Genomic DNA, 27693 nt, shown 5'->3' on the forward strand with positions numbered 1-27693 from the left:
TACTGCTTGAAAATGTAGAAAATAGTTGTTTATCCTGGCCAGGATCCGATATTCAATTCAATACAAGTAGAACATGCTACATATAAAACATTCATATCCATCTGAACAAAATAATATCACCATTCACAATACAAAGCATACAAGACAAATTGCTATAATGTGTGTCCTTTTGTGTGGATAGATAGATAGATAGATAGATAGGTGAATATATCAATATATATATATATATATATATATATATATATAGAGAGAGAGAGAGAGAGAGGGAAAGCTTAAATAACGGGGGAAGTGTATTAACTCGGAATGGAACTGAAACAATCTTCCCACTAGGGTATATAATTCGCGACCGGTGGACCATTCTCAAACCCAGGGTGGAAGGACCCTGACCCACCCGCTCCCTGTCAATTTATACAGTTCGTTATAAATGACCTATCCATTAACTCGTTCTATATTCGAACTAAAAAGCATGCAAGTGCTTATCTCTCTCTCTCTCACACACACACAAACACACACAAGCAAACAAACATAAACTCCGTCATGTTTAGAAGGATAGTAGCATGGGTTAATTGCCTGAAGGTGGCAATGATTTCAATATTTTACACCTACACTACAACTCTGCATACAGGAGTACTGCTTGAAAAATGTAGAAAATAGTTGTTAATCCTGGCCAAGATCCGATATTCAATATATCCATTTTCTCTATAAACTTTACTTACTATCTTCCCGCGTAAATTACAAATAATGTCTGTATCAAATTTAGATGCAATGCATCATTATTTTAGGCAAACCATTCCATCTCTTCCACTTTCCTGACTTGCAAATTAAAAAGTAAGCAGTCATACATGAAATTATCAAACGTCAAAGACAGACAGGATCTGGTAACCCAGCGTTGAATCATCGTTCATTAAACCATCTTCGAAGGTTAGGCAATTAAGTGACACCATCGTTTAGCACATAGTCAGTTAGCGCATTATCCAGAAGACCAATGACACTAAGAACAACGTCTTCGTACCAAAATGTGCAGTATTTAGTAGAAGATGTCCTGCGCGAAGCAATCAACAACGGGAAAGATAAAGAGAAACGGAGAGTAACGCAGAGGCAGCAACAGTACAATCCGAATCAACACCAACATGAAGAAGAATGATTGCAAAATGAAAACGTGATATGTCTCATTCTTTCTTATAAAAGAAAAGATCTTGTGATGTGGTGACGCGTCTGCTGAGACTTGACCGTACCACAACAAGTTAAAAGCTAGGGCCATTCTCCGAACCATAACGGCCCTTTTCATCTTCACACTAATCTGTAACAAATAAAGATGATAATCCTTTCTGCCAAGCTTTTTATGTTTGTGCATGTGTATGTATATGTATGTGTTTGTTTCCATACATATTTCTATATCATTGACAACTGAAACTTAAAACTCATTTCTACCCTTTGTCTCTTCTGTTGGATAGCATGCCTGTATGTAAGGGTATAGTATTGTGTCTATAAACACTTCATAACTGGACTGTACACAATTAATGTGTTTGGGTCGTATATATGTGTGCTAACTCGTATACTCAAATTTTTACATTACATTTTCCATTATGTATTGTAACATTCTTTCGAAACAGTTTTATCCATATAAACACTTTTTCCTTATAAACACTTATGTCCCTATAGCATTCCAAGGATAAAGTTCCGAATCGTATTAACAAAGGATTTCCAATTGTCTCTGTATAGTCTCTCGCGTGTAAGTCAATGGAACATTTTAATATAGCATTCTCCAGTTTCCACATAACGTCCCCCTCGCACGCTGACCTAAGGGAAATGTTAATTCCTGTATGTCCCCCAAATTTACCAAACAACTACTAACATCTATCCTCAAAATGCATAGAAATTAGGTCTGAGCTTGTCCTTGAATTTGTGGGTAAATATATCACATTCACAGGCTTACCTGGGCTGAAGGACATAACCAAATTTTGATCTACCCAGGTAAATGTTTTCCCGTTTCAACAACGATGTGTCTTTTTGAATAAATGTAAATAAGTTTGCTTCTATTTCTTTTCTTCAGCAGTAACAATAATGTGATTTGCATTGTTCTTGGGCATTCGTGTATGGAAGCGGATGTCGGTGTATCAACGTTATGCAATATTTACATAATCTGGCGGGAAAAAGTGCAATGTCAAGACCTACATTTAATTCATTTTTTGCTCAAAGTGTAAATGTAATCAACTTTGTAGCATTTTGCTATCAAATGATACACGCAGAACGGGTCGTCATACAAATGATCTCAGTGAGACGTTTAGCCAGATCGCAAACCCGGAGAGTTGCTAGAAATGGGCTAAATGCTTTCAAACGTTTTATACTGACCCTATATACCAATTCCTTCATGCAGCATGACAACTGACAATTCAACAGTTGGAAGATCGCTAAATGCTATAACATCAAATCCAGTCGAGAGACAATCAATGTTAGTATAGCTGAAAACAAAAGAGCTGTTAACCTAGCAATTGAAACTGTACAAGAGTATCAAGAATAAACTGGCATGAATGGAAAATGTACTGCCTGTGAAAGCTAGAGCGCATTTTCGAAACGTCATTGATTCGCATATTTCCATTCATCTAGTTGGCATCTTCGGTAGCTAGGTGCTTTCATCATCCGCCTAGGATGCGTGAAGTCGCTGGTTTGAACCGCAGCTGAGTCATACTAAAGACTTATACAAATGGTACTTGCAACTGCCTTGCTATGCTCTCAGCATTAAGAGGTTAGAGTTACGACCTGCCGGTTAGGTGTCAGGATAATGTGACTGGGTGTGACATGATGCTGAATGTCTGAGGCAATGTGTCCCAGTCCTACGCATCACAATAAATTGCCACACTGCATATACATCGTAGTGATATCACTGAAAAATTGATACAGCTACATAAGTAATCAAAATAACACACACACACACACTCACACACACAAACACACAAACTTGAACATTGCATCTAAATACAATTGTGTGTTGTTTTTTAAATTGCATATTACATTTTTGTTCTAATTACCAATTTTTACCTCATTACAATCAAGAAAAAAAACATACAAATGCACATTATTACAACATTATAGTAGGACAATACAAATATACATACGTATTATATACATGCATGTAATGTTTGCATTGTACTTATGTACTATATATGTGACAAGCAGAGCAGAGATTATTGTTTCCTGGTCCTACAGGCGGTCTCGTGATGACATGAAGTGATATTGCATACGGAGAGAAATGTTTGCGTTGCAAACTTGTACACTTACAATTCCTCCCTTTTCGAACATTGAACGAGCGTCCGTGAGTTTTGGAAACCTTCACTTGACATGCAATTCGATAGGTATCGTAACACGCAGACCAAGGTTAAATAAACACTAAGCAAAGAATTAAAAAGGGTCTGGCATCGCCTTAATAATAACTCTCTCTCTCTCTCTCTCTCTCTCTCGTCAATTGATTAATTGATGTAACATGCATTAGTGAATTCCTGTAACATGAAGCATGTATCTGAAATCCAGAATCTACGGAAGACTTCTAGCTGCTAGTAACAGTGCAGTTTCTCTATCTCTCTTTCTTTTCACGTTCTAGTATGTGGTTAGTGTTTGATCTTACGAATGTCTTTTGGATTTTTTGGGGTAGAGTGTGTGTGTGTGTGTGTGTGTGTGTGTGTGTGTGTGTGTGTGTGCATAATCTTGGAAGGAGCAAAATCATATTTATGGAGCCACACGAATTTGAAGTTCATAATATAGTCCGTTACAAAAATATATTTCTAATACTATTTTAGTTTTCAAAAAGATAGCAGACAGTTGTTGAATTATTCCGAGAAGTGATCAATAACCACTCCGATAAACTATCATGCTATTGGTTGCTGCATATTAACTGGGACACTACCAACAACTTGCATTATACTAGCCGGCAAGTTCACGGTTACGAGAGACTCCCATTTTCCTCCCTTCTCGTGCAAGATATAAGAAAATTTGGAAAGTTGAACGGTAGGTGGAAAATATGACGATATTTTTTGCCTTATCATTTTCCTCTACTTCCTTTCTTTTTGTTCCTATTTCCGTCCGTCTTATCTTTTTTAATCTACCAATCCGATCATGCATTCTTAAAACTGGGAATGTTTGAAACATTCCCAATTGTTTTTATTTCTTCTTTTTTCTTTTGGATTTGTATTTAATTTCATGAATTGATTATTGATATTTTACTGTTATTTTTCATTAGTCATTTGCAAGCTATATTTTATTTTGCGATTCTCTTTGTCGCATATTCATGCATTTTAAGTATATGTTGTATTTGTCTCCGTAATGCGTATATCTTATTCTCTCATGGTATCTGAATATCTAAGGTTCTAAACGTCAAAAGAAGAAACATTTAGACAAACGCAACATATACGAATGAAAGTATTCATAGACGGTAACTCTCTTGTAATATTAAATTCTCGATTACTTCTATATTTCTTTCTCTCAAATCAATCTTAATATTTATTTGAACCAATTCTTAGGAAATTAATTACTTTAACAAACTGAAACTTAATGGCAAGACCGTACTTGGTATAGTTCTGAGATTACGGGACAGGAGAGTAGCACACGATAATGCATGCATAATTTCCAACAAACAGGTTAATGATAATTTATAACGTTATGTTCGAATGTATTCACGAATCAGAAGTATATATTTCAATTATTGTTTTGTTTGTTTTCTTTCTTTTTGGGGGGTTGGGGTTGGGAAGGTTTGCATTTTGTGCATTCTGTTTTCTTGTTTTGCTTTGGGTATTTTGGGTTGTTTATTCTTTCTGGAAAGAGAAGCAAAAATTGTGGCATGCGAATATTCTAAGTCTCTTTGAATACTAGGGAACCAGTATAGTAATATTACAGAAATGAACCATTGCAGTAGTGTTATCTTAGTGATGGTACTAATGACTATGTCGCGGTTTGATAACGTAGTAGCGGTATAGAGGATGGTAATAATATAGTATGGTGCAGATGCATGAATACCAAATATGTCCGCCAGTGGTTATCCACGTGACTGAATGAGCTAATTTTCAGTGAATATTTGAATGGCTTGCTTGTGTAATATGTTAACAAACTGCAGAGTTAACCATTATTTCAATTCCTTGTATTATATTTTATTCTTGTTATGTTTATGTTTTTCCCACACTGATTATATTTTGGATAAGGAATTCACATTTGAAAGCGGCAGTGCATATTTTAGATGACGTTTATTGCGATGACATTCCTGTGTATAAACAGCTAGAAAATACTTTCTGATTGATACGGTGTCTTTATGTATTATCCACAAATCAACCGGATGGCCGTCTACGACAGCTACTTTTCTTTAAAGCATGTACATCGCGTACTTATATTTAATTTTTTAAACGCAAGATTCGTTATGGGTTTATGTCAAGCTAGGTTATGTCAAGGTTAACACTTCCGTAGCTACTGCGCGCATGGAGTCGCCATTCTCTGATTTCATTCTGCATTTACACTTTATAAGACCTTCTCTCTTATTGCTGAACTGTTGTAGCATGTATTTAATTTATTGTTTTTGATGTAATCAATCCAGTCCCTTTTAAGACGTATGAATATAATCAAATTAATGTTTGAAGAAAGGAAATGTTTAGTTTTAAACAAATGTTTACTTTCCACTATAACCACCGTCGTTGGAACTTGTTATATGCTTTTATTGTTCTGCTTTGTTTTAAGTTTTTGCTTGCTCAATAAAAAAACAACAACTGTGAAGACATGTCTGGCGACGAAAATGTATCTTTTTACTGTAAATTATTGTACCGACATACATTTCAGGGATATATTTGTCTCGCAGATATAGCCGAGAAACTCCGAATTTGAACGCTTTAACATTGTGTAATATGAGCGCGCATGTTCCTTGCTAGGTAAAGATATATATACAGTGACAGCTAATGTAGTATTTCCAGTGTGATTTTCTTGACTAGAGAGTCTTGCGAAATGCAAGAAGGTACATTGAACTTTTTATAGTCACAAGTTCGTATGGCGTTGTACACTTAAGCAGCTAAAGACAAACTATAAAATACAATTCTGAAAATACAAAAAATAGACAAAAACCTGTCTTTATCACCATATTGCCTTATCGTTTTTTTTATAGATCGGGCACCCCTTTCCACTTGTTAAAGTCGTTATTTTTTATAACAAAGACGCGTATTTATGTTAATCCAGATTATGTCTCTACCTGACAGGGAGCAGATTTGGGCTTTACTAAACCTATACATTACTAAACGAATAGAAACCTAGCAAAACATTGTTTTGGTCTAAATTGTTTTACTTGTACCTGACCCTTGACATGCCTCTATTAACAGTATCTAATTGTTCTGTACTGTTATTAAGATTTTAATTCCTTCCATTGTAAATGGCAAAAATAGCTAAATAGAAATGATCGTACTGTGTACATTTTATCGTCTGTTTATTATTTTATATTATTATTAGTAGTAGTAGTAGTAGTAGTATTAACCTTTCTCTTTGAAATCGATATAAATGGGCTCTAAACGTGTTCGAGAACGAACGTGTATTGATCTGTTACAACTTGTACATGGTTTCAATACAAGTTTAACTGATGTCAGTTTCTGCCCAAGTATTGTGCAATAGCTGACTTATCCGGGCTTAATTACGTATCCATGGTTCTTGGTAAATAATTACGAATCTCAACTACTCTTTGTATGTTCGAATAATTGGAAATAATTTTTCTGATGTAAGTGCAAGAAGTCTTGACGTGCTCTGGCAAGTTAAATCACTTTAAAACAAATTTAATTTCTAAAACATTAAGTGCATTCCTCATTCAAGGTTTCAATGCCTTCTTGATGAAAACAACATTGGAACAAAGGAATGAGAAAGTCAGGAATTTTGACAAGAGCAATGTAAAAACAGAAGTTAAATAATAGAAACTAGAAAGACGCAATAACCTGTATATTCTAATTCTTACATTTATCCACGCTAAACGCAAACATTACAATCAAGATAGAATTCCTGGGGTAACATGTCCATTTATTGTTCATTACACGCACCAAAAATTATCGATTTTTCCCAGCATAGTTAGTTTAAGAGTTAATCATAGCCTGCCGGGATCATGGTGTCATTTCCGGGTCAATCAAAAGTAGTTTCTAACAATATCTCACACATACATGTGTGCTTCAAGCACACTGCTTTCACAGCCACGACAAAATGCATCCAAACAACAATGACCTTTCAAAAGTATTCCATAATTGAAAATTAGTTCCTTTCATGAGAATTTCACAATAAAAGGCGCTTAAAACAAAATTCCACAGTTGGATATGAACTGCACCGTGTGGTACTGAACATTAATCTTCTGACAATCGTATATTCATTATTCCCACTATGAAAACAAAGTCATATGAACAGCGTTCTTTTGCATACCAGGGCCCATCAACGTGGAATGAATTGCCCACTAAACTTAGACACAAAGACACAGTGATTACATTCAAGAGAGCTCTCAAAACTCACTTATTTCGACTGCAAGAACAAACTTAAAGACGTAATAATGTTTCCTACCTGAGATATTCTCAGCGTGTTTTTCATGTTTTTCTAATTTCATGTTGTTTGTTTTTGTAATAATATTAATATTTTTTTTACCTTATAGGTGTTGTCTAATGTTGAAAAGCGCTTGGAGCTTCTGAAGATTAGGCGCTATACAAAGTCCTCATTATTATTATTATTGTTATTATTATTATTATTATTTCCTTGTTGACCCGACATTTTATAATAATCATGAATAAGATTTAACTGTTGGTACATAGTTCATTAACGATAAATGGGATTCAAATCAAACAGATAATGAAATTGAAAGGTAAATGAAAAGTTATCTTGAAGATTTTGGAAGAAGTTTTCCCATTGATGTAGCTGAATGGGAGAAACAAATATTTGCTAAGGTAAACGGTCAATCTACGATGTTCTATTTATTGATGATATTGTCTTCATTGGAATCCAATCTAAAGGAGAACTTAAAGAGCTTTTGATGAACATTTAACCACCATTCAAGGTTAAAAGTAAACTTGGTAAAGAAAGTGTTTACTTCTTAGATGTAACAAATGCGAGGGAAATAACTTATTCAAAGAGAAATAATCTTGACACTACGGTATATTTCAAGAACTTTGATACTCCTCCATTGGTGCATAACAATAATTTTATCCACGGCATTGGTTCAGGGGCATTGCTAAATCTCAAATACGGATATTCCGCCGATCCTGTAACAGTCAGCATGACTTTCATAACCCGTGTTCCTTGCTTTTCGCAGACCTCTATAGAGAGGTAAATATGCACCATTCAACCACTTCGAGCCAAACATGCTGTCGGTGCATGTAGCATGAACCGAGATTATTTATGTAGACATAATATTAGCAGGTTCGCTTTTTTAAAACTGTAATTTTTTTGTATGTGGTGACTTAAAATGCGCCCTGTGACACAGTTGTGGACGTGGATAAATTGTGTTAATTAGAAAGTAGCAATACAAATTTTGTCGAAACCAAATTAAACCAATACTATTTACCTGCACGATAATTGTTTGAATATCTTTATTGTTTTAAGTTCTTCGGTTTCTGTAAATTTTAGACATTATGAATGTGCATGTATGCGTGTGTGCATGTGTGCTTGTGTTTTGTAATGTTTTAGAGCAGAACGTATATTTCTAACACTATTTTAGTTTTCAAAGAGAAAGATGATGGCATGACGATTATACCAATAATTGGATAGGTATTACCCAGGTAGATTAAATATGCAAATGTCTCTAAAGATTTGCTATGTAACGACGAGGCATTGCATACCGCCTGAATTGTACCGCCATACAGGAGGCGTGGCATTACCTGCCACCTGAATTATACTGGCATACATGAGGCGTGGCATTACCTGCCATCTGTATTATATAGGCATACAAGAGGCGTGGCATTACCTATCACCTGAATCATGCCAGTGTACAGGAGGCACTCGTATAAGAAGTTACTTTGTACAGGTGCGAGTGGTAGGTGCTCGTTTTGGAGGTTATGACTAGCCTTTTCTTTTCCTTTCTCTTTTCCGTTTTGATTTTTCAATCTGGGTTTTGTCTTTTCTTTCTTATAATTTTCAAATCAAACGTTCGGAACTTTTATGAGGATAAGTATGTATCTTCAAGATGAAGAATGTTACAAATATGTACACAGAGGATGATATGAAAAATGGACTCTTGTGGCATTGTTTTTATATGTACATACATATGCATACATATATAACTGAAACTTTATGTTTGGTATTGAGAGTTTATTAGTATGGTCCACCAGATGTGTTCATGGCTGCACATATAAGTAGCTATGTTAATGTCTGAGAAGAAGGCGTGCTTATTCCAAGCTATATGTATTTATTTATATTTTAGTTATGTTTCATTTTTCCTGTTATAATGTAGCTTAGTTTGTGATTCTTTCTACTACATATTCATAAATTAAAGATGTATCCCTGACAATAGTCGATATAAATTGACAATATATTTATCAGTATATAGTATCTTGAGTCCAAAAGGAGTTTTCGCAATAATCTAATATTGGCGTCTCGTATGTGTTTTAATTAAATAACCTACGTTAGATCGAGTAATAGTCAGGGCCGACAAGAGGGTGAAGGTCGACCAGGGATATATCTCCGGGACCCGGGGATATAAGGAGGCTTTAGCTGAATAAAACGTTTAAAATTTCATAAGAGAAAAACTTTGTTTGAACAAGAAATATGCGAGGCAAGGATGTTACGTACCTCAGGGACTATTATCGTAATAATTAACACGAGCTTTAATTTCTAGAAAGGCAGGATATACTAATAATGATGAAAATGTAGCGAGTTCTTTTTTCGCTTCCTGCGTGTAAATTCATAAAAGCTATTAGTAGTTCACAAAAGTAGGTTATAGCTCCGGTGGCCTAGTTCTTAGGGCGTTCACGGGTTCGAACCCTAGCCGAGTCATACCAAAGACATATAAACATGATACGAACACCTGCCTCGCTAGACTCTCAGCATTAAAAGGCTAGTGTTAGGACTGGTCGGCCTGACGTCAGGATAATGTGACTGAGTGGGACATCATGAGACATGTCTGCAGGATGATGCCCCAGTGTCTGACATCACTAATTGCCACTATATGGATATCATATAAAAAGAACTGAATAATTTTAAAGCAACGATACAAATCCAAATCACACACACACACACACACACACACAAAAGAAAAGGCCGTGAATGACGCTGTCATGTTCTACAACTGCAAATTATTCGGCATACACGATGCAGATGAGCATCGTGATTTGGAGTGCAAATAACTTGAAATTTGGTCTGATGAAATTGGAGACTACGATGAATATGATGGAAAAATATCAAAATCCTATCACGGAGGACATTGCAGAATTGTGGCATAGAATATTTACCTCTACGAATGGGGGAATGTAATCGCATAGAGTGTATAAATAAAATAGGATGTCTCTCGACAACGATGGATTATTTGATTAGTTGCTGATGGAAGGGAGACGTTCGTGTTGTCGGCACTAACAAACTATGTCCTTTTATTTATTTGCCCCAAATATAGGCTTGAAGGACGCTATAACGTGTGCTACATCTATGTATAGATATAATATTCCCCAGATTGATATTATAAAACGAATGGCGATAAATACATTTCTGAGTTTTGTAAGTACACAAACACAAGCGCAAATTCCGCTAAGTGTTGCTGAAAGTCTCAACCCACGGCAAGATAAAAAAAAATCAACCCATTAAGGGCCGAAGCGAAACCCAATCAGCTTGACAAATTTGTGTCATTAAAGCAAAATTGTTTGAAAAGTGTGAGAAATAAATAGTCCATTGAAAATGTACTGAACAAATGCAGGAAATATTTCAACTGGGACGTTTTCAGCATTCGGGTAGTGTTCTATCCTTCCAAAGCGTAATTTCGGAATTATATTTTTCAGAATGTTTCTTAGTAAGGTCTGTTTTTTCACTCTTACTTATGTTTATTCATTAGATCGAGTTGATAGCTCCTACATTGTTTGGCATTAAAAAAATATTGACAGTTTTCATTTATTATATATTGCATTTCTAAATGTTATGAAGTTGTATTATATAAGTCGATAATTACTGTGGGTGATGGATCTAACACGGATTATGGAATGACATCAAAGTTTTCCTGACAGGACTTTGAACTAATGGAAAATAACGCTGCTCTGTAAAGTGCGGTTCGTAGACTGCGGACATATAATTGAATAGTTCTAATATTAGTTCAATTACTCATACCTCATAGACTGCGGATATATAATTGAATAGTTCTAATATTAGCACCTCATCTCATACCTCATAGACTGCGGACATAAAATGGAATATTAATAATATTAGTTCCCCAACTCTTGCTTCGTAGTCTGAGGACATATAATAGAATAGTACTAATATTAGTTCCCCATCTCATGCCTCATAGACTGCGGAAATAAAATTGAATAGTTCTCATGCCTCATAGACTGCGGACACTGCGGACACATACTTGAATAGTTCTAATATTAGTACACCTACTGATACCTCATAGACTGCGGACATATAATAGAATAGTACTAATATTAGTTCCCCATCCCATGCCTCAAAGACTGCGGAAATAAAATTGAATAGTTGTAATATTAGTACCCCTACTCATACCTCATAGACTGCTGATATATAATAGAATAGCACGAATATTAGTACCCCTACTCATACGTCATAGACTGCGGACATATAATTGAATAGTATTAAGATTAGTACCCCTAATCATACCTCATAGACTGCGAACATAGAATTGAATAGAACTAATAGTATTACTTGAACTCATTCCTCATGGACTGGGGACATATAATTGACTAGTACGAATAATAGTACCCCTACTCATAACACATAGACTGCGGACATAGAATTGAATAGTATTAAGATTAGTACCCCTAATCATACCTCATAGACATCGGACATAGAATTGAATAGTACTAATATTGATACTTCTACTCATACCTCATAGACTGCGGACATATAATAGAATAATACCAATATTAGTACCCATAATCTAACTTTATTGACTGCGGACATATAATTGAATAGTACTAATATGTGTACCGCTACTCATACATCATAGTCTGCGGACATAAAATTGAACAGCAAGCATATTAGTAACCTATCTCATGCCTCATAGACTGCGGACATATAATTGAATAGTACTAATTTTAGGATCCCTACTCATACTTCATAGACTGAGGGCATCTAATTGAATAGTGCGAATATTAGTACAACTACTCATACTTCATACACTGAAGGCATATTACTGAAGTTATAAGATAGGTCTGAACAATTCGGTTTTATTTCACAATCATATGTTGTGTATTGTATTAAATGCGTAGATTTTTGTTGCGCGTGGGGTGGGGTGGCACTGTTGAAAGTGAAACATACATGCTTTGCAAATTATAAAAATGCATATGGCTGACCTCCAAATCCGCACTTAAGCACATATAGCACTGCATTAAAGATACAGATATACGCTTCAGAGAGGTGGCATCCGTATCGAAGTCTAAAGGACTCAGTTGACAGAACACCGTTGACGTAGTTTCGTTTTCCTTTCAAAAGTATAACAAAAGAGTACTATGTAGAAGCATTAGTAACTATAATATAACTGACAGATTTCATCTGGGTTGTGGTAGTGGTGGCAGTGACGTTGAAGTGGATTGGTGACAACATGTCGGTGGTAATAGCGTAGATAAGTCCGTCTTCGGTAGAACGGTTTCGACCTTGGTCTCACGAGTGGGAACATAAAAGTCATCGAAATAAATAGGGCAGATAGGAGTGGTTTATACTTAAGGCATAACTGCATTATCGGCATGTATGCCCACCCTGCAGAGAATGTGCTCGCGGTTAATTTGGACTATTACATTTTGGGTTGGAGGAAATATTAAAAAGAATTGGCGTCATGTCGAAAGGCAACAACTGCAATTTATTTTAGACATTGAAGAGATGGTTTAACAAGTCTCCACTGTGTCACAAATAATCTTATTTTGTTTGTTGTATTGTTGTTTTTCGTTGCTGTTTTATGTTTCTTTTTGTATTTTGCTGATTTTTTTTTTGCTTAAATTAAAATTAATGATTCGGACGATCCATCTTAGTTTTCTGTTTCTTTTCTGTTTTTTGTCGACGACGTTAATCTGATTTATATGATTATAACTTCACTATTTCCTATCATTACACTAAAATTATTGACAAATATAAAACCTTATAGCATTCGATACAAGATAGACAAATGCACAACGAAATTAAAAATTTCAAAGAAATACAATAATATTTAAAAAGAAACAAAATAATCATCTATTTTGATATTTTGATAGCTGATATTTTTTAAATTTATTTTGAGTGTATAAATGTATATTAAATGTATATTAAAAATCAATAATACAAATTTAAATTCAAAAGATGAATGAAACTGAAGGAGACCTTGAGCGATGAAAATAAACGACGTACTTACGCACCTCAAACACCATCAAACACATGGACAAACGGAAGTAGTAGAGTGGATTGGGGATTCTAACTCACCTATCCCGCTACATTGTCTAGGTGAGTGAGAACCCTCAAAGAACTCTACAAAGTTGTTACGAGGGTTCCGGTTCACCTGTGTTCATATGGGATTCTGGCTCACTTTTCATCACCTGTGCTCGTAGCAGTGTTCTAGTTTACTGTGTGCGCTAATGTCCATGGGCGAATGTGTAAATACCATCTCTGTAGTATCAATTATTCTCGATGAAGAACAGTCGTTTTTCGTTGATGAGTAAGGTGGAGAGTTGATGTCGTTGTGATCTTAAAATTCTCATGGAGTAGTATTGTAGATGTCCCTGTAATGACTGTCTATAATGGGTTTTAGTGGAACTGTGACCAATAAAATGAGTTTTGTCTCTCCTCTGGCTTCTTTCCTGATAGCATGATCAGTGAGCGTGATGCAAAATATTCCGAATTCTGTGATGGTATACCAGAAGTTTCATCTTTGAATTTTACAAGTTTTTTTATCGTCTTTACATAGAAATTGCTTGTTTATGAATAATTGTTAAGCTGATTAATATATCGATTTTGTAAGAGATCTGCGTAGATATCTTCAGTGTGATTTTCATAGTCGAACGAGTCGATATCATTCATGATTAGTTTGGCTTTATCTCAGTATTGTAGTTTGCTGATGTCGTAATGAAACTCTAGCATGAGCATTTTAGAGAGATCGAGAATGGTTGGACGGACGTAGATCGGTTTATCTGGCATGCTATGTGTTTTTCTGGATTCGATAGCGGCGAATTCTTCGTCAAAGATTTTCATGCTAATGAAGGCATCGTTGGCTACGAGCTTATTTCCTCTTTGTGGGTTGTTGACGAGTTTTATTTGCTTTCTGTGTCTTATGTAATAAGGTATATAAGGCACCCAAGGTATTATCAGGTTTGACACCGTCGAGTATCCACGTAAGCATTCTTTGGCTGCTACTAATTCTTATTTGGACCCTAAATTTCTTGATTGCAACAGCTTCGGTAAGTTGTATGTGGATCTAAAATTAGAATCAACTCCTTTGTATTCCCAAATCTTTTCCAATTCCACGAGCCAGCACAAGATTTGTCGAACATATCATATAAGCCTTGGCAATGCGAGTATTCGGACGATTATGAAAGGAATATGTCTCAGCGATTATCTGTGTGTTCTGAGAGATTTGGAACATATCCCACATTGTTTCTTTATACATTATTGTGGCGACTTCGTAGTTGGCTGTGGTTAGATAATCTGTCACAACCAGCCTACCTTGCTCTGCTACAGTGATCGTTGATGTTAGGCTTCCACATCTTGCAGATAATATTGCGTTTCCAAGGTTAAAGTTCCCGGGGTAAAAGTGGGCAACAGGCTCCCCACTCCTCGAGAAATACCTTATACGGCTTGTTTCTCTGATTTGTTATATCAACGAAAAATTCAGCTCCTGGCCTTCGCGAGTGGCTTAGCTTCAACCATGCTGCAAATAACAGAAGAAAACGTGACGGCGGACCACTGGCACCTTAAAACCGATCGCTTTGGGTAGATGAGACTCTGGATGGTAGCTCATGTAGGAGAAGGAATACTCCGATTCCACACCATCACTGCCTTGCGTAGCCTTACGCTTATACACACTCAAGGCAAAGGCTAAGGGAGCAAGCACAAATACGTAGTCCGAGGCTGCCATTGGTTTCAACGTCTTTCCGGTCACTCTTTCGACCCCGCAGGTGCCAAGTTGTATCGGCCCTCTTAAATCCCTTTGGTCCTCCAGCAGCGTAGATATGTTGAATCTGCTAAATCGGCAAAAGCTAGGTCGCCATACCACCTTGGCTAGGCTTCATGAATCAACTGAAGATGACATTTCATCGTCATTGTAAGGCTACGGCATAACACGGGAAGCCTCAGTTAAGCTGTTCTAAGTCAAAGGTGAATTGGCGTGGAGCTTCGCGCCTTGGGCTGCTTACGACGGTGGGATAGATCACCATGTCTCACTTGACAGCTACCACACGCATCAAGCTGGGCAGCCGTCATTCAGTAAGGTGCTGCCTCGCCGTAGCCTGCCTGCTTCACTGGGTACGTGGAGGTTAGAGAACAATCTCGACAGGTTGGCTACAAACTCTTCACCAGGCAGGACTCAGAGAAGATATAAGGAGGTTCAAGTTCTTTATTTTGCAAGTTGGAACATCAGGACCATATGTCCTGGATTCACCACAGACATGCAGCAGATCGACGACGCTCGTCAAACTGTCGTGATTGACAGATAACTCTCCTGAGTGAACATTGACATTGCTTGTTATCAGGCGATCCGACAGGCTGACATCAGCACCATCAAGTAGACCATCTACACAATCTTTTGGCAAGGGAAGCCCTCGGACGAACTTAGCACGGTGTCCGCTTCGCTGTAAAGCACACGCTAGATTCCTTCAGTAAACCTCTGTAATCAGGCCCTGAGATGATCTTTTCTCTCCGGCTGTCAACGTCTTCAGGACCAGTCAATATCTTCAGCGAATACGCCCCAAACATATGCTACACCCCCATGAGGAGAAAAATAACTACCCCGGGGCTCTGGCTCAAGCAATATCCAGTATCCCCAACGCTGATTGATACTAGCTACTAGGAGACTTCAATGGTAGAGTGAGAGCTGACGACGAGGACTGGTCCACAGAATGGGTACGATCAACGAGAATGGTCAACAACTGCTTGAGATCTGCTGCTCCCACAGCTTATGTTTGACAAACAGTTTTTTCAAGTGCAAGGTGATCCACCAGGTGTCATGGAGACACCCACGTTCCCACCACTGGGACCAGCTAGATCTCATTATTACTAAGCATGCGTAATTGGCCAGAGTCCTTCTCATTCTCAGCTAGTACTGTGACTACTGGAACACGGACCACTCCCTTGTGGCCAGCAAAGTGCGAATAATACCCAAGAAGCTGTACCAACCCATGAAGAAGGGTAGCCCACGCATCAACACCTAATGTGCAAGCAGCCTGGAAAAGACACAGCAGTTCATCACTAAACTTCAGGAGTCTTCAGCCAAAGTGACACCTGACGACACCATAGATTCCAAGTGGCCCATCTCCATGGCGTAATGTAAAATTCATCAATCACTGCCTACGGGGAAGAAGGAGCGCAAAACTGCCGACTGGTATGAGGAAAAATGTGAGGAGATGAAGCCCGTGACTGAGGCGAAGAGGAAACCATTCCTGGCATGCAAGGCTGCACCTAATCCTAGCACACATCAAGCCCTAACTATTTCATAGAAGCAACGCACACCTACTGACATAAACAAATACATCAGTATACAGGCGGCTGCCAACACCGGGGATGCAAGACGCATATACTAGGATATCAAGAAGGCCACCCACTTCCCGAAGGACGGCTCCCTTCAAGTCCAAAACGGACCAGGTCGTCACAAACCAGGGGAAACAGCTGAAGCGACGAGTTGAGCATTATCTCGAGCTGTATGAAACCCAAAACGTCGTCACCGAACTGCGCTGGACGCCATCCAAGACCTGTTAGTCGTGAAGGAAATATACACACCGTGCAACCTGGAAAAGCCCGAAAGACAATCAGTTGCCTAGCTTGTGGGAATGTTTCTGGATGCGACTGCATCCCGCGTGAAGTCCTCTAAACATAAAATCATCATTGCTCCAGGCGAAACACTTACTCCTCTGTCTCTGCTGGTTACAGTTACACATACCCCAGTACATGTGGGACGTCAACATTGTCACTTTGTAAAAGAACAAAGGAGACCGTATCGACTAAAACAACTATCAGGGTATCACCCACCTCAGCATCGTCGGAAAGTCGTTCTCCCGTGTCGCCCTGGCAGACATGCAGACCTTTACCTCCCGCATCCAACCAGATTCCCAGTGTGGATTTCAAGCCTGCCCGCCAAATGTAGACACGGTCATAACGCCAGCTACAGAAGAAGTGTCGTGAGTAGCAGATGCCCCTCTACATTGCCTTTACAGACCTGTCGAAGACGTTTGACCTGGTCATTTGGAGCAGATTACTCGTGCTTGAGCGGGAGATATGCTGACCCACACGAATGCGCAAAGTCTTCACTTAGTTCCACGAGAACATACACAACACAGTGTTCTTCAATGGCGCAACATCTGAGGCCTTCCCAGTCAGCAGCGCAGTGAAGCAAGGCTGTGTTCTTGCGTTGATGTCCTTTGCCATCTTCTTCTCCATGCTCCTCCAGTACTCATTCAAGGACTTCAGCGAGGGAATATACATCCACACCAGGGTTGACGGATCCACACCAGGGTTGACGGAATGCTGTTCAACATCGCCTTGTCCTTGCGCTTAGACTAAAGTCGTAGAGGTTCTCATCCCTGACTTGCTCTTCGTCGACGATGCAGCCTTGACATCACATACGGAAGATGGACTTCATCAGCTGTAAATTGTTTGGTCTGGTCATCAATCTGATGAAAGCGACAGCCAGGGCGCAGGATGGAGAATCGATGGGTACAACCTGGAAGTTGTTGACAACTTCACATACCTCGAGTCCACCATCTCCAGCTCGCTCTCAGTTGCTTCTGAAATGAACGGCAGGATTGCAAACTCAGGAGCAGTTATGACAAGACTGAACAACAGGGTCTGGAACAACCCCAACCTCAATGAGAAGACAAAACTTAGAGTCTGTCAGGGTTGTATGCTAAATACACTTCTCTACATCAGTGATTCATGGGCCACCTTTGCTAGGCACGAGACGAAACTCAGCACCTTAGATGCATGCAGAGCATTCTGCACATGCAATGACAGGACAAAGTGCTCAACACAGACGTTCTGGAACGTGACTTCGCTGGGTCGACTACGTCAAGAGAATGTAACCAGTCCGCATTCCCAAAGACCTGCTATACAGCGGGCTAGCAGAAGGTGCACGACTGCCTGGACAGCAACGTCCTCGTCAGAAAGATGTATGCACTAATATTATGAAGGCTGCCAACATCAACGTCAACGAATAGGGAGGCTGTGATGACAACCATTCCACCTGGCGCCTAGCCGTCCAACATAACGCTCAGAAATCCGAAAAGTGAGAAACACAAACTTCGCTGCAAAGTGAGAAAACAGCCTCAAAAATCACCTACGATGATCTACAGCACGTGCAACAGAGACTGTCACTCTAGGGTCGGACTCTCCAGCCTCTCACGAGGCCAACCGGAAGCGACACCATCTCTCCCGAAGGCGGACGGATGCTTAGAATAAGAAAAAGAAAGTGATTTCCAAAGACAACTGACCGTCAGAAATCCCTTGAACCGTCTCAGGGTTGTGACTTGTGGTGGGAACTCCATATAACATTTGGTTTTGCACCGTGGCAGTCCGGTAGTGAACAATTAGACTACCGTTTACATTCATCCGATCATAGTAATTTGAGTTATCAATGCTAAATCATTCTACAGTTTGAATTGTATTTAACGAGTAATTGCCACTCGCATCTCGATCAACTCAGATAGAACGATCGAAATAGATTAGATGATATACCGTAGTTACTCTCGTATTAAGCTCGATGTAACCTCCCACATTAACAGCACCAATTCTGCAATAACATGTAACTGACTCCATCGTACTAAGTCGTGCCCAAATACACCCTGCACGGGATGATATGTCCTGTTTACAGGGCTAGATAACCGAGACATCGATACCATCGCTAGAGACCAATGTAGTGACATCTCTGCCTACCAATTAAAAGACTGCTAAAACTGAGCAACGTCGAACTCCAAATTTTAAGGCTAGTCATGGCGATGCGGAGACCGTTCCGGATCGTCCTCCCAAAGGCTTTGACGAATTTCACCTGTCCGATTAGTCTAACTATTTCGTTTCAAATCAACACCACATGCCAAAAATGTATCGAGAAGTGGGACGCCTTACGCCAACTCATGCACAATACAACGTGGAACAACAATCCTTTCAGCACGATCAAGCGGGTTAATTGTTCACTCCTCTCCTGAATAAAATGGATGAGGACAAAACAACGAACGATATCAAACCAGGTCAGTTATTGGACAGGCTCAAATCAACTCAACAACATCATCACACTACCCATCACTTAGTCGACATTTCCGAGATGATGAGACGTGCAGAAGCTAAATGAAATAGAGAAGTAAGGAAGGCTGAACTTTAAAAATGAAGATTGAAGACAACACACAGTCGCCGAACTCGAAAAACAATGAAAAAAGAAAAAGCTGCCTCTCTGCAAAAATTCAAAGAGGAACAGATGAACGCGAAAGAAAAGGAGATGGTAGAGCTTGAGGAGTAAAAAAAAACACAAGGAATTTTCGGAAAAGTAAATGAGACAATTAACATAGTGTCTTAGTTGATTTAGCTGTTAATATCGGTTATCTGTACGCTCTTCCTAGAGAATAATAGTTCGAGGATATTGTGACTCATGAACTCCAGGACTACGATGCCTACACAGCTTTAGAATCATCTGCTAAAAAGACGAAAACATTTAACGAAACAATGATACAACAAATCAAGATCAGCGAAACAGGATACCGCTCTGGATCTACACCCATGTTTCCCATGACGGTGGATTTATCAGATCCTGCACCGGAGGCCTCTTCTATCCCACACGGATTAGGGAACAATCGATTCAAAGAACTGGAGTCCGCAGAGCCTCCTCGGGAAGCAGCTACGAAGAGTTCACCTGTGCAATCACTATCAACGGAGGCAAAATCTGAGACAGCTTCTTTATCTTAACAGTCAACAACAATCGGTTACCATACAGTGTCGTGCTTAAAATAACGATCCCGATCTCTCCTGGCGTATACAATATCATCCACATCGCCGTGGAAATTTTCTGGCTGATCACCTCCATATGAGACGTCGCGGATAATATTAAAATCGAACTTAATTGCCCTATGCTACTGATTCGCATCACTCTCGCTGAACATTACCTTGTACGATTCGACACCGCCAACTTCATCGAATCTATCATGTGTATTAGTGGGGGGGGGGGACGAATCCTGACTCAAAATGGCGTGTACGAAGGAAATCTGCCTGTCAGTACCGCCGATCTCAACAACCTCATCACCAACTGCTCGATCATTGTTTTTAGTAGTCTCAGCATCCATTATGATTTATTCCACCTCGATTAACGTGCGTCCATGCTCATTCTTGGATCTTCAGGATCCTGTCATATATTATCCCATCACCAACACATACAAGATATCAGAATACACCATGTACCTAAAAGACCAATCCGAAAATACTGTCGACGACAAAAACGAAACGATTTCCTATTATCTACATGTGAGACGAAGAAACGCCTTAAAATGATCACAGATTAAAATTAAGATACGATGAGACATTCACGAGTACATCTACGGAAAATGGTCGGTGAAATTTTATCCACGCTGTTTCTTCCGTACGAGCAACCCTTTCAGGCATTGACGCAAAGCTGCTCACGTCGCGTTAAAGGTCAGCCGAAGTGGGAACCACCGGAGCTGCCTCTGCAGCGGTGAGGGAGGTATGATAAAAATAGCCAGGCAGCTCATGCCGGTGACCATTCAGTAATCGACGTCGTCATCGATGAACTTATATATGTTTAGGGAGGCTAAAAAGGCTCTATAAGAAAACGGCAATGAATCCTCAGCGATGGATCCGAAACATTTTACAGGACCTCGAAATAATGGTCTGTTTGCAAAGCAAACTGGGTCCATCATTCATGTCATCATATCCTGGTATGGCTTCAAAAGATTATGGTAATTTTTTATAACAGTAATATATCATAACATCATGTATTCGATACTCAACCCCGATTATTTTTGTCCCAAGATTGATAACCCCCGTGTACGAGTACGTGGATTATCAGGACACAAACATCACTAATCTCAATGGTATCACCCAGACGCGTGACGAAAATGTATACCTTCTCTATCATAAGGCTTTCTGGAAATTCGCGTAAAGTACAAAGTAAGACCAACTATAAGCGGGTTGTGTGACCAATGCATGGGTCACGCTCCAAAATAGCGGTTTGTCGTTCTTCACGTATGTGCAGTACCTACTGAACAATAAGACCAAGGAAGTTATCTCTGGCTGCTTAACTGAAGCCAGTATCATCCTGTACTTGATCATCAATAGCGATGACTACATGTTATCGTGCGCTATTAGCATGTGATGGTTCCGAAATACCAATAAGAGATCAACAGTCAACAAAGACTTTCGCACGGTTGAAACTTCAGTGAATGCAGGAGCAGATGCATATATTTTAAATTATATGACCTTCAACGCTGCAGGATCTGCTGTAGTGAGAAATTATATATCGTCCACGCTGGTACAGGCATGAACCTCTACCTAAAACGTGGGATTCGCAGCTCAACGAGCTCTGACCGACGTTTGTCAGGAGATTTTCAAGAGATTTGTATTCTGCATTATCTCATCTGCATCTTCGGCGTATGTTGAGATATTCATAGTAAGTTCAGATGTGTCACGCAAACGCTGCTGCTGATAAGAGTCTTACCCGCTCAATACATGCACAAGGCAGCGGAAAAAAATAACGGACAATTCAACTTGATGTGGTTGTCCTTGTCAATCCCTAAAATCACACCCTTCACGACGCACATTCTCTGGATGTGACCAATAAGAAAAATGAATATCCATGTTTGGACATGCCCAGAAAAAATATCATCTCAACGATGCGAGGGTGGCTCCGTTGCCACCGCTATCGTTCCCTCCTTCAAAACCAAGGCTCCTAAGTTATTCGCTAACATCCAGGACCTTTAGGACTATCTGAACTCACGGCAGCTATCACCGTACCGACTCAAAAACCGACCCTTGGACATGGCGTACGTCGAAAACTAGGAATCGTGACCTGCTCTGTATGATACAACAATATGATAAAACGAAAACATTAATAACAGTTAATATAACTTCATCATGTCTTACGTTCCATTCGAAGTAACGCTGTCTCCACAGTAACAGTAAAAACAAAGTATCGATATGGCTGCCAGTCATAAAAACATGCCTCTATCCGCTTGTAAGTCTCAGCATTCCTCGGAATTTGTCTCCTGATGGCGACACAGCGGCAATCCACTTCCGTGCCTAACATAATAAAGGTCGGAAAGGTTTCATTCTGAACTTATCCGCGGCACAACTGTCCACACAGGGAGGATTTATTGCACATCTGCTCGCTGGCATCACGCCAACTTCCTGCCAGGATTGATTGGCATCAGGAAATGACTCGAAATGCCAGGCACCACCAGAGGCAAAGACATGAGGGAAAAGGGTCTTCAGCTAGATCGATTGGAGATCATCTCAGCCTCTCCATCTTTATGTGGGGTCTTTTCCAAAGATCAACACCTCCCACAGATCAGACACGACTAAAGCTGCGTAGTTAATCTTCCAAACTATTGCGAGAGAACGGGTACATGCTGGGTACAACCTCTGTGTCTGGTACTGCGTCGATTTCGTCCAAAAAGACAGGAGGGACAACATCCCGTTAAAGTTGTTTTTCAAATTTCAAAATAATATCCACTCCTCATATAGCCATCATGATCGTGTGATGTCTCAAGTGTTAAGCCAAACGGAGGGTGTCGACTGCGTCGAAATTGTTACCAAACATAATAGACACATGATCAACGTGAGGTGTACCATGTGTGGTTCTAAAATAGAACACATCATCACCGGTAAAGCTTAGTGCCATGGATTTGCAAACGACATGCACTATTACAATCACTGCGAGATCGATAGATGTCCATGCTATCATCGGAAAACGACCTAAACATCGTGGTGGACGGACATCGTTGCTAGGACATAAATATACAGGGCAATGGAACCCCTTAAAGCAACAGCTGGATGATCAAGATCAGCCGCTCACAGTTCCAAAAATTCTGCAACGCTGTCTATATTCCATCGCGATACACCAGAATATATGTTTCAGACATCATCCCGGCCATTTACAAAGGATGCAATTGACTCATTCTGAGATACTTAGAAACACTCAAGCCAAAATATTTCAGAGAACTAGCAGACCGAGCTCTCGTCAAATACATATTTGGCTCTAAACATAAGTTGGGAATAGGTGTAAAAGAAGCAGAAGATCTGCATAAATCCATAGGCAAAACGTTTTCCACGACGTAGAGTAATCGACGTAGACGTAGACAAGATATGGTCAGCAGATCTCGTTGGTGTGTGAGATTATATCGCGTACAACGAACGTTTCCATTATATCATGACAGTTATCGACGTCGTTATTAAATATGCTTGAGCCATTCCTCTCAAAAGAGGAACTTCCATTGTAGAAGCACTGTATTGTACAGCATCATAGCTACACCAAAACCTCATATTTCAGGCAGATGATATAAGTACAATTTATAACAAAACCGTCTCAGGGTTGCTTGCAAAAAAATCACCTTGTATAGCTGTCATTATCCTCTCAAGACCTGTGTCGAAGACATATTTAACAGAATTATCAAAAGTCACATGTGGGAAGGATTTACCAGCGGTGATACAAACCGATAATTATATTTCCTAAATGTTCCGAACTTCACACGATCTACCAACTGCACTGGAATCACGTTATTGAACCAATAATAAAACTCATTTCGATGGGGCTCTCACACATGAAAGGGCGTCAATTGTTGCTGATGTAATACTGCTGATTCTAGATCTGCATTGGACGCTGATGACAGTGACTACGCTTCCCCCACATCCCATTCCTCCTCTTCACTCTCTTCACAATAATTCATCTCAGGCACATAACTCATATCCTTTTTTGCATATGCTATCAACTTCTTCGAATGATCTTACCATTCCTGAGACGAATCCTTACATAATTCCCTCACTGGATTAGAGCTCTTTTTACTTACACACGACTTGCCTACACTCCAGTGATAACACGGAGGAGACATCTTCACTATGCTACAAGCGCTCCACTATTGAGCCAGAACGCCCCTTCGAAATGAAAAGAAAATATATACAGCATTCAAATTTGGTTCAAGACAGTGTAGTGCACTTTGAACTGAATAGTATTATTAAGTAGTATTATTTGACATGTATTATTATTAGCAGTAGGAGTATGTTACCAATACACAACATTTTATTTACCATTGAACAACAACCAATACAAATCTACAACTGTGCGCATGCACTAATATCTCTCTCTCTCTCTCTCTCTCTCTCTCTCTCTCTGTCTGTCTGTCTCTCAAACGCTTGCATATCAGTATTACTAGAAACGGATTATCAGTAGAATTACTCAGTTGAAGCCTTCCTGTAATTTTCAATAACACGACAAAAGTTTTGTTCGGCAATGAGACATGTTTTCATACTTTGAAGAATTGATTGATTAAGTGGTTGCCCTAACTCACAGAGATCAGAAGACAATCGACTGGTGTTTCGGACCTTCGGTGATTAATAATGAAACGGAGCTTCCAGATGTCATTGTTTGTATCACCTGGAACGTTAATTCGAGTTTCTTCTGACCTTCCCCACCCAATATGTTATATGCAGACAATAATGTTGAGGTAAACGATTACAGTCTATAGCATACCAGAAAGTTGGAATTCACCACCACAAAGCCTGATTCATCAGACAGAGAACTCATATCAGCCCAGAAGTCAAGTGATACAACACAACCATCGTGTTGACAGTTGATCCATTCTTGATTAATCTGAATTTCTCCAAATTGCTGCGGCTGCGACAAGTGTCTGTTCGTTGTTCTTGTAATGTAAATGTTGATACGTACGTGTCCTTTCATTCTTTTACAAACTGTATGTGATTTTCAAATAATATTTAAGACTTTTTTTAATTGGTTTTATTGTTGATATCACGTGAATACATGCATGCATGTTGTGAGATTTGTTGATTCAAGTGGCTAGCAATGCAAATGACAAGTAGTTGATCAAATTGCATCAATGCTGTGGTGTCGTCCTGACACTAAGCGGTATGAAGACCCTAGAACAGAAATGAATATATATATATATATATATATATATATATATATATATATATATATATATATATATATATATATATATATATATATATATATATATATATATATATATATATGCACATTTGATTAATTATCAAAGAATATAATTCGAAAAATATAAAAATGCCTATTGAAACAAACTTGTTCAAATTCATTTCCACATATGGTTGCTAAAAGTTTCACTCGATCCCCAAATCTCGTTCATGCTTCTTTGTTTATATTTTTTATTTTTTTGTTGCGTAAATTTATTTGGAGCATTTTGTATGTTTTACACTAGCCTTGTTTAAAAGTTTCAGTTTCCTTTATGGGTCTACAGTACGTAGGCGCAATTTTCCATATTTTGATTCTTTGCATAATTTCAGTTATGTTCGTACTTATTGGGAATGAAGTCATCCATATCACCAAAAACTAAAAATATTAATTGATTTCGGGTACCTGAAATATTATTTTTGCAACTAAAATCACCAAACATAGTATGCATTCATTAGAACGCTAGCTACATGTACTTTATCAGCAAGGAAAAACAATCTCTTAGTCCTTGATTCGATAAATTACAAGTCATAATAAGCCAAACTTATTGGGAAAATGTGCAGCCAGCCGATTATTACCATACATTGTTGTTACTCTCATGTATCTATAACATGATATGTTGCAGGAAGACATCTATGAAAGTGAAACAGTAGAAGAAAATATACCACTTTAACACGATGTCACACGCCTTTCCAATAAATCAAGACAGAGAAGATAAACTCTTTGAAACCATTTTTGAATACATTAACAGATTGGGAAAAGTTACGGAAGGAGAAGAAGTAACACAACAAGATGAATCAAAGTTTCAAAGGAAACTGGGTATACTTGCAAAGTGTCCATCTTTTAAAGAAGGAAGCAAGAAACATGGTTATGCGACAGTTTTGCATAAAGCGATCACAATGTTTAAGTTAAGCAAAGTGGAGCAGTATGACGCTAACGAGTGTGCTCAGGAACGTGGCCATGAGCGTGCTCCGGATTGGGCTCAGGGGTGTATTCAGGAGCGAGTTCTTCACCATATAATAACAACATACCCCAATTTATTAGATTGCCACAGGGATAATTCTCCAAAATTTTGTGGCCAAACACCACTTCACATGGCCATCTCTAAGGAAAACAAAGTGCTTGTGGAAATCCTACTCAAGGCTGCACGCGATTACAAGCAACATGCAGACGGTGTCAAAGAACTACTTTCGCAAAACGCCACGGGTTTGTGTTTCAAAAACAACGTTATGATGGGTCAATTACCTCTGTCGATTGCCGTATTAACTGACAACAAGGATATAGTGACATTATTACTGAAACACGAGGAAACTAACGTTTACCAACAAAACAGTGTCGGTGACAATCTTTGTCATTCTCTTCTGAATTACGTTCACATGTTTCCTGATCGCGAAGACAATGCAATAAAAATGATGAAATTCATCAACGAAGAGAAGAAAGACTGCTGCAAAAAGTTGCTATTGATGGTGAACGAAAATAAAGAAACACCGCTTATACTTGCTGCAAAATATGGACAGGTTAAACTTTTCGACTATATAATCGAAGAGGTAAAAGTAAAAATCCCAAATAGTCTGAGTAATTTTCTCGTCATCTAAGTAACTTGATTTAAACACAAACAAGAAACTACCGAACACATTAACTACAGTGTGTGTATACATATATATATAGTCATAACATACAGCTTTTTGTGATATATTGTTTCCTATATGTATAGACTAATGTCAAGTACATGCTACTTATGCATACATTCAACAACAACAAAAACCCACTACAATAATTGCTTACCTTTGTATTTCCGCTACTACCACTGAATAGTACTTCAGTCATAAGAACAGATGCAGATTGTTGAACCTTATATGATATCGTGCATTGAGAGTTTAAAGTGAATTTTTGTGACATAATATAAATTTGACAAACTGAAACAAATATGCAAATTAACTAAGATGTGAAAATAATTATTTTAAATGTCACACCCACAACCAAACACACACACACACACACACACACACACACACACGCACACACACACACACACGCACACACACACACACACACACACACACACATATATATATATATATATATATATATATATATATATATATATATATATATATATATATATATATATATCTGCTCACCCTTCCTATAATAAGTGATTTAACAAATCAACTCAA

At 38.6% G+C, this 27693-nt stretch overlaps 1 protein-coding gene across 6 annotated transcripts in view; it reads left to right on the forward strand.

Annotated features, from left to right (window-relative positions):
• LOC149792041 (transient receptor potential cation channel subfamily V member 3-like) overlaps positions 1-27693 on the forward strand; it is a 175797-nt gene that overhangs the window by 88385 nt on the left and 59719 nt on the right. For 2 of the 6 annotated variants that reach the window (XM_089970536.1, XM_089970539.1), the window contains one exon: positions 26142-27063. The exons of 1 other annotated variant lie outside the window; for it this stretch is intronic. In XM_089970536.1, coding sequence (XP_089826662.1) covers positions 26194-27063 — 870 coding nt within the window. In that variant the 5' untranslated portion in view covers positions 26142-26193. Of the gene's footprint in view, positions 1-3918; positions 4003-8961; positions 9014-26141; positions 27064-27693 lie in introns of those variants that run through there. 3 more of the 6 variants (XM_089970535.1, XM_089970537.1, XR_016423469.1) reach the window with 3 other exon arrangements.

This window comes from Sinohyriopsis cumingii, chromosome 9 (assembly GCF_028554795.1).
Source record: "Sinohyriopsis cumingii isolate HCF-2022 chromosome 9, ASM2855479v2, whole genome shotgun sequence".
Classification (NCBI taxonomy): domain Eukaryota; kingdom Metazoa; phylum Mollusca; class Bivalvia; order Unionida; family Unionidae; genus Sinohyriopsis; species Sinohyriopsis cumingii.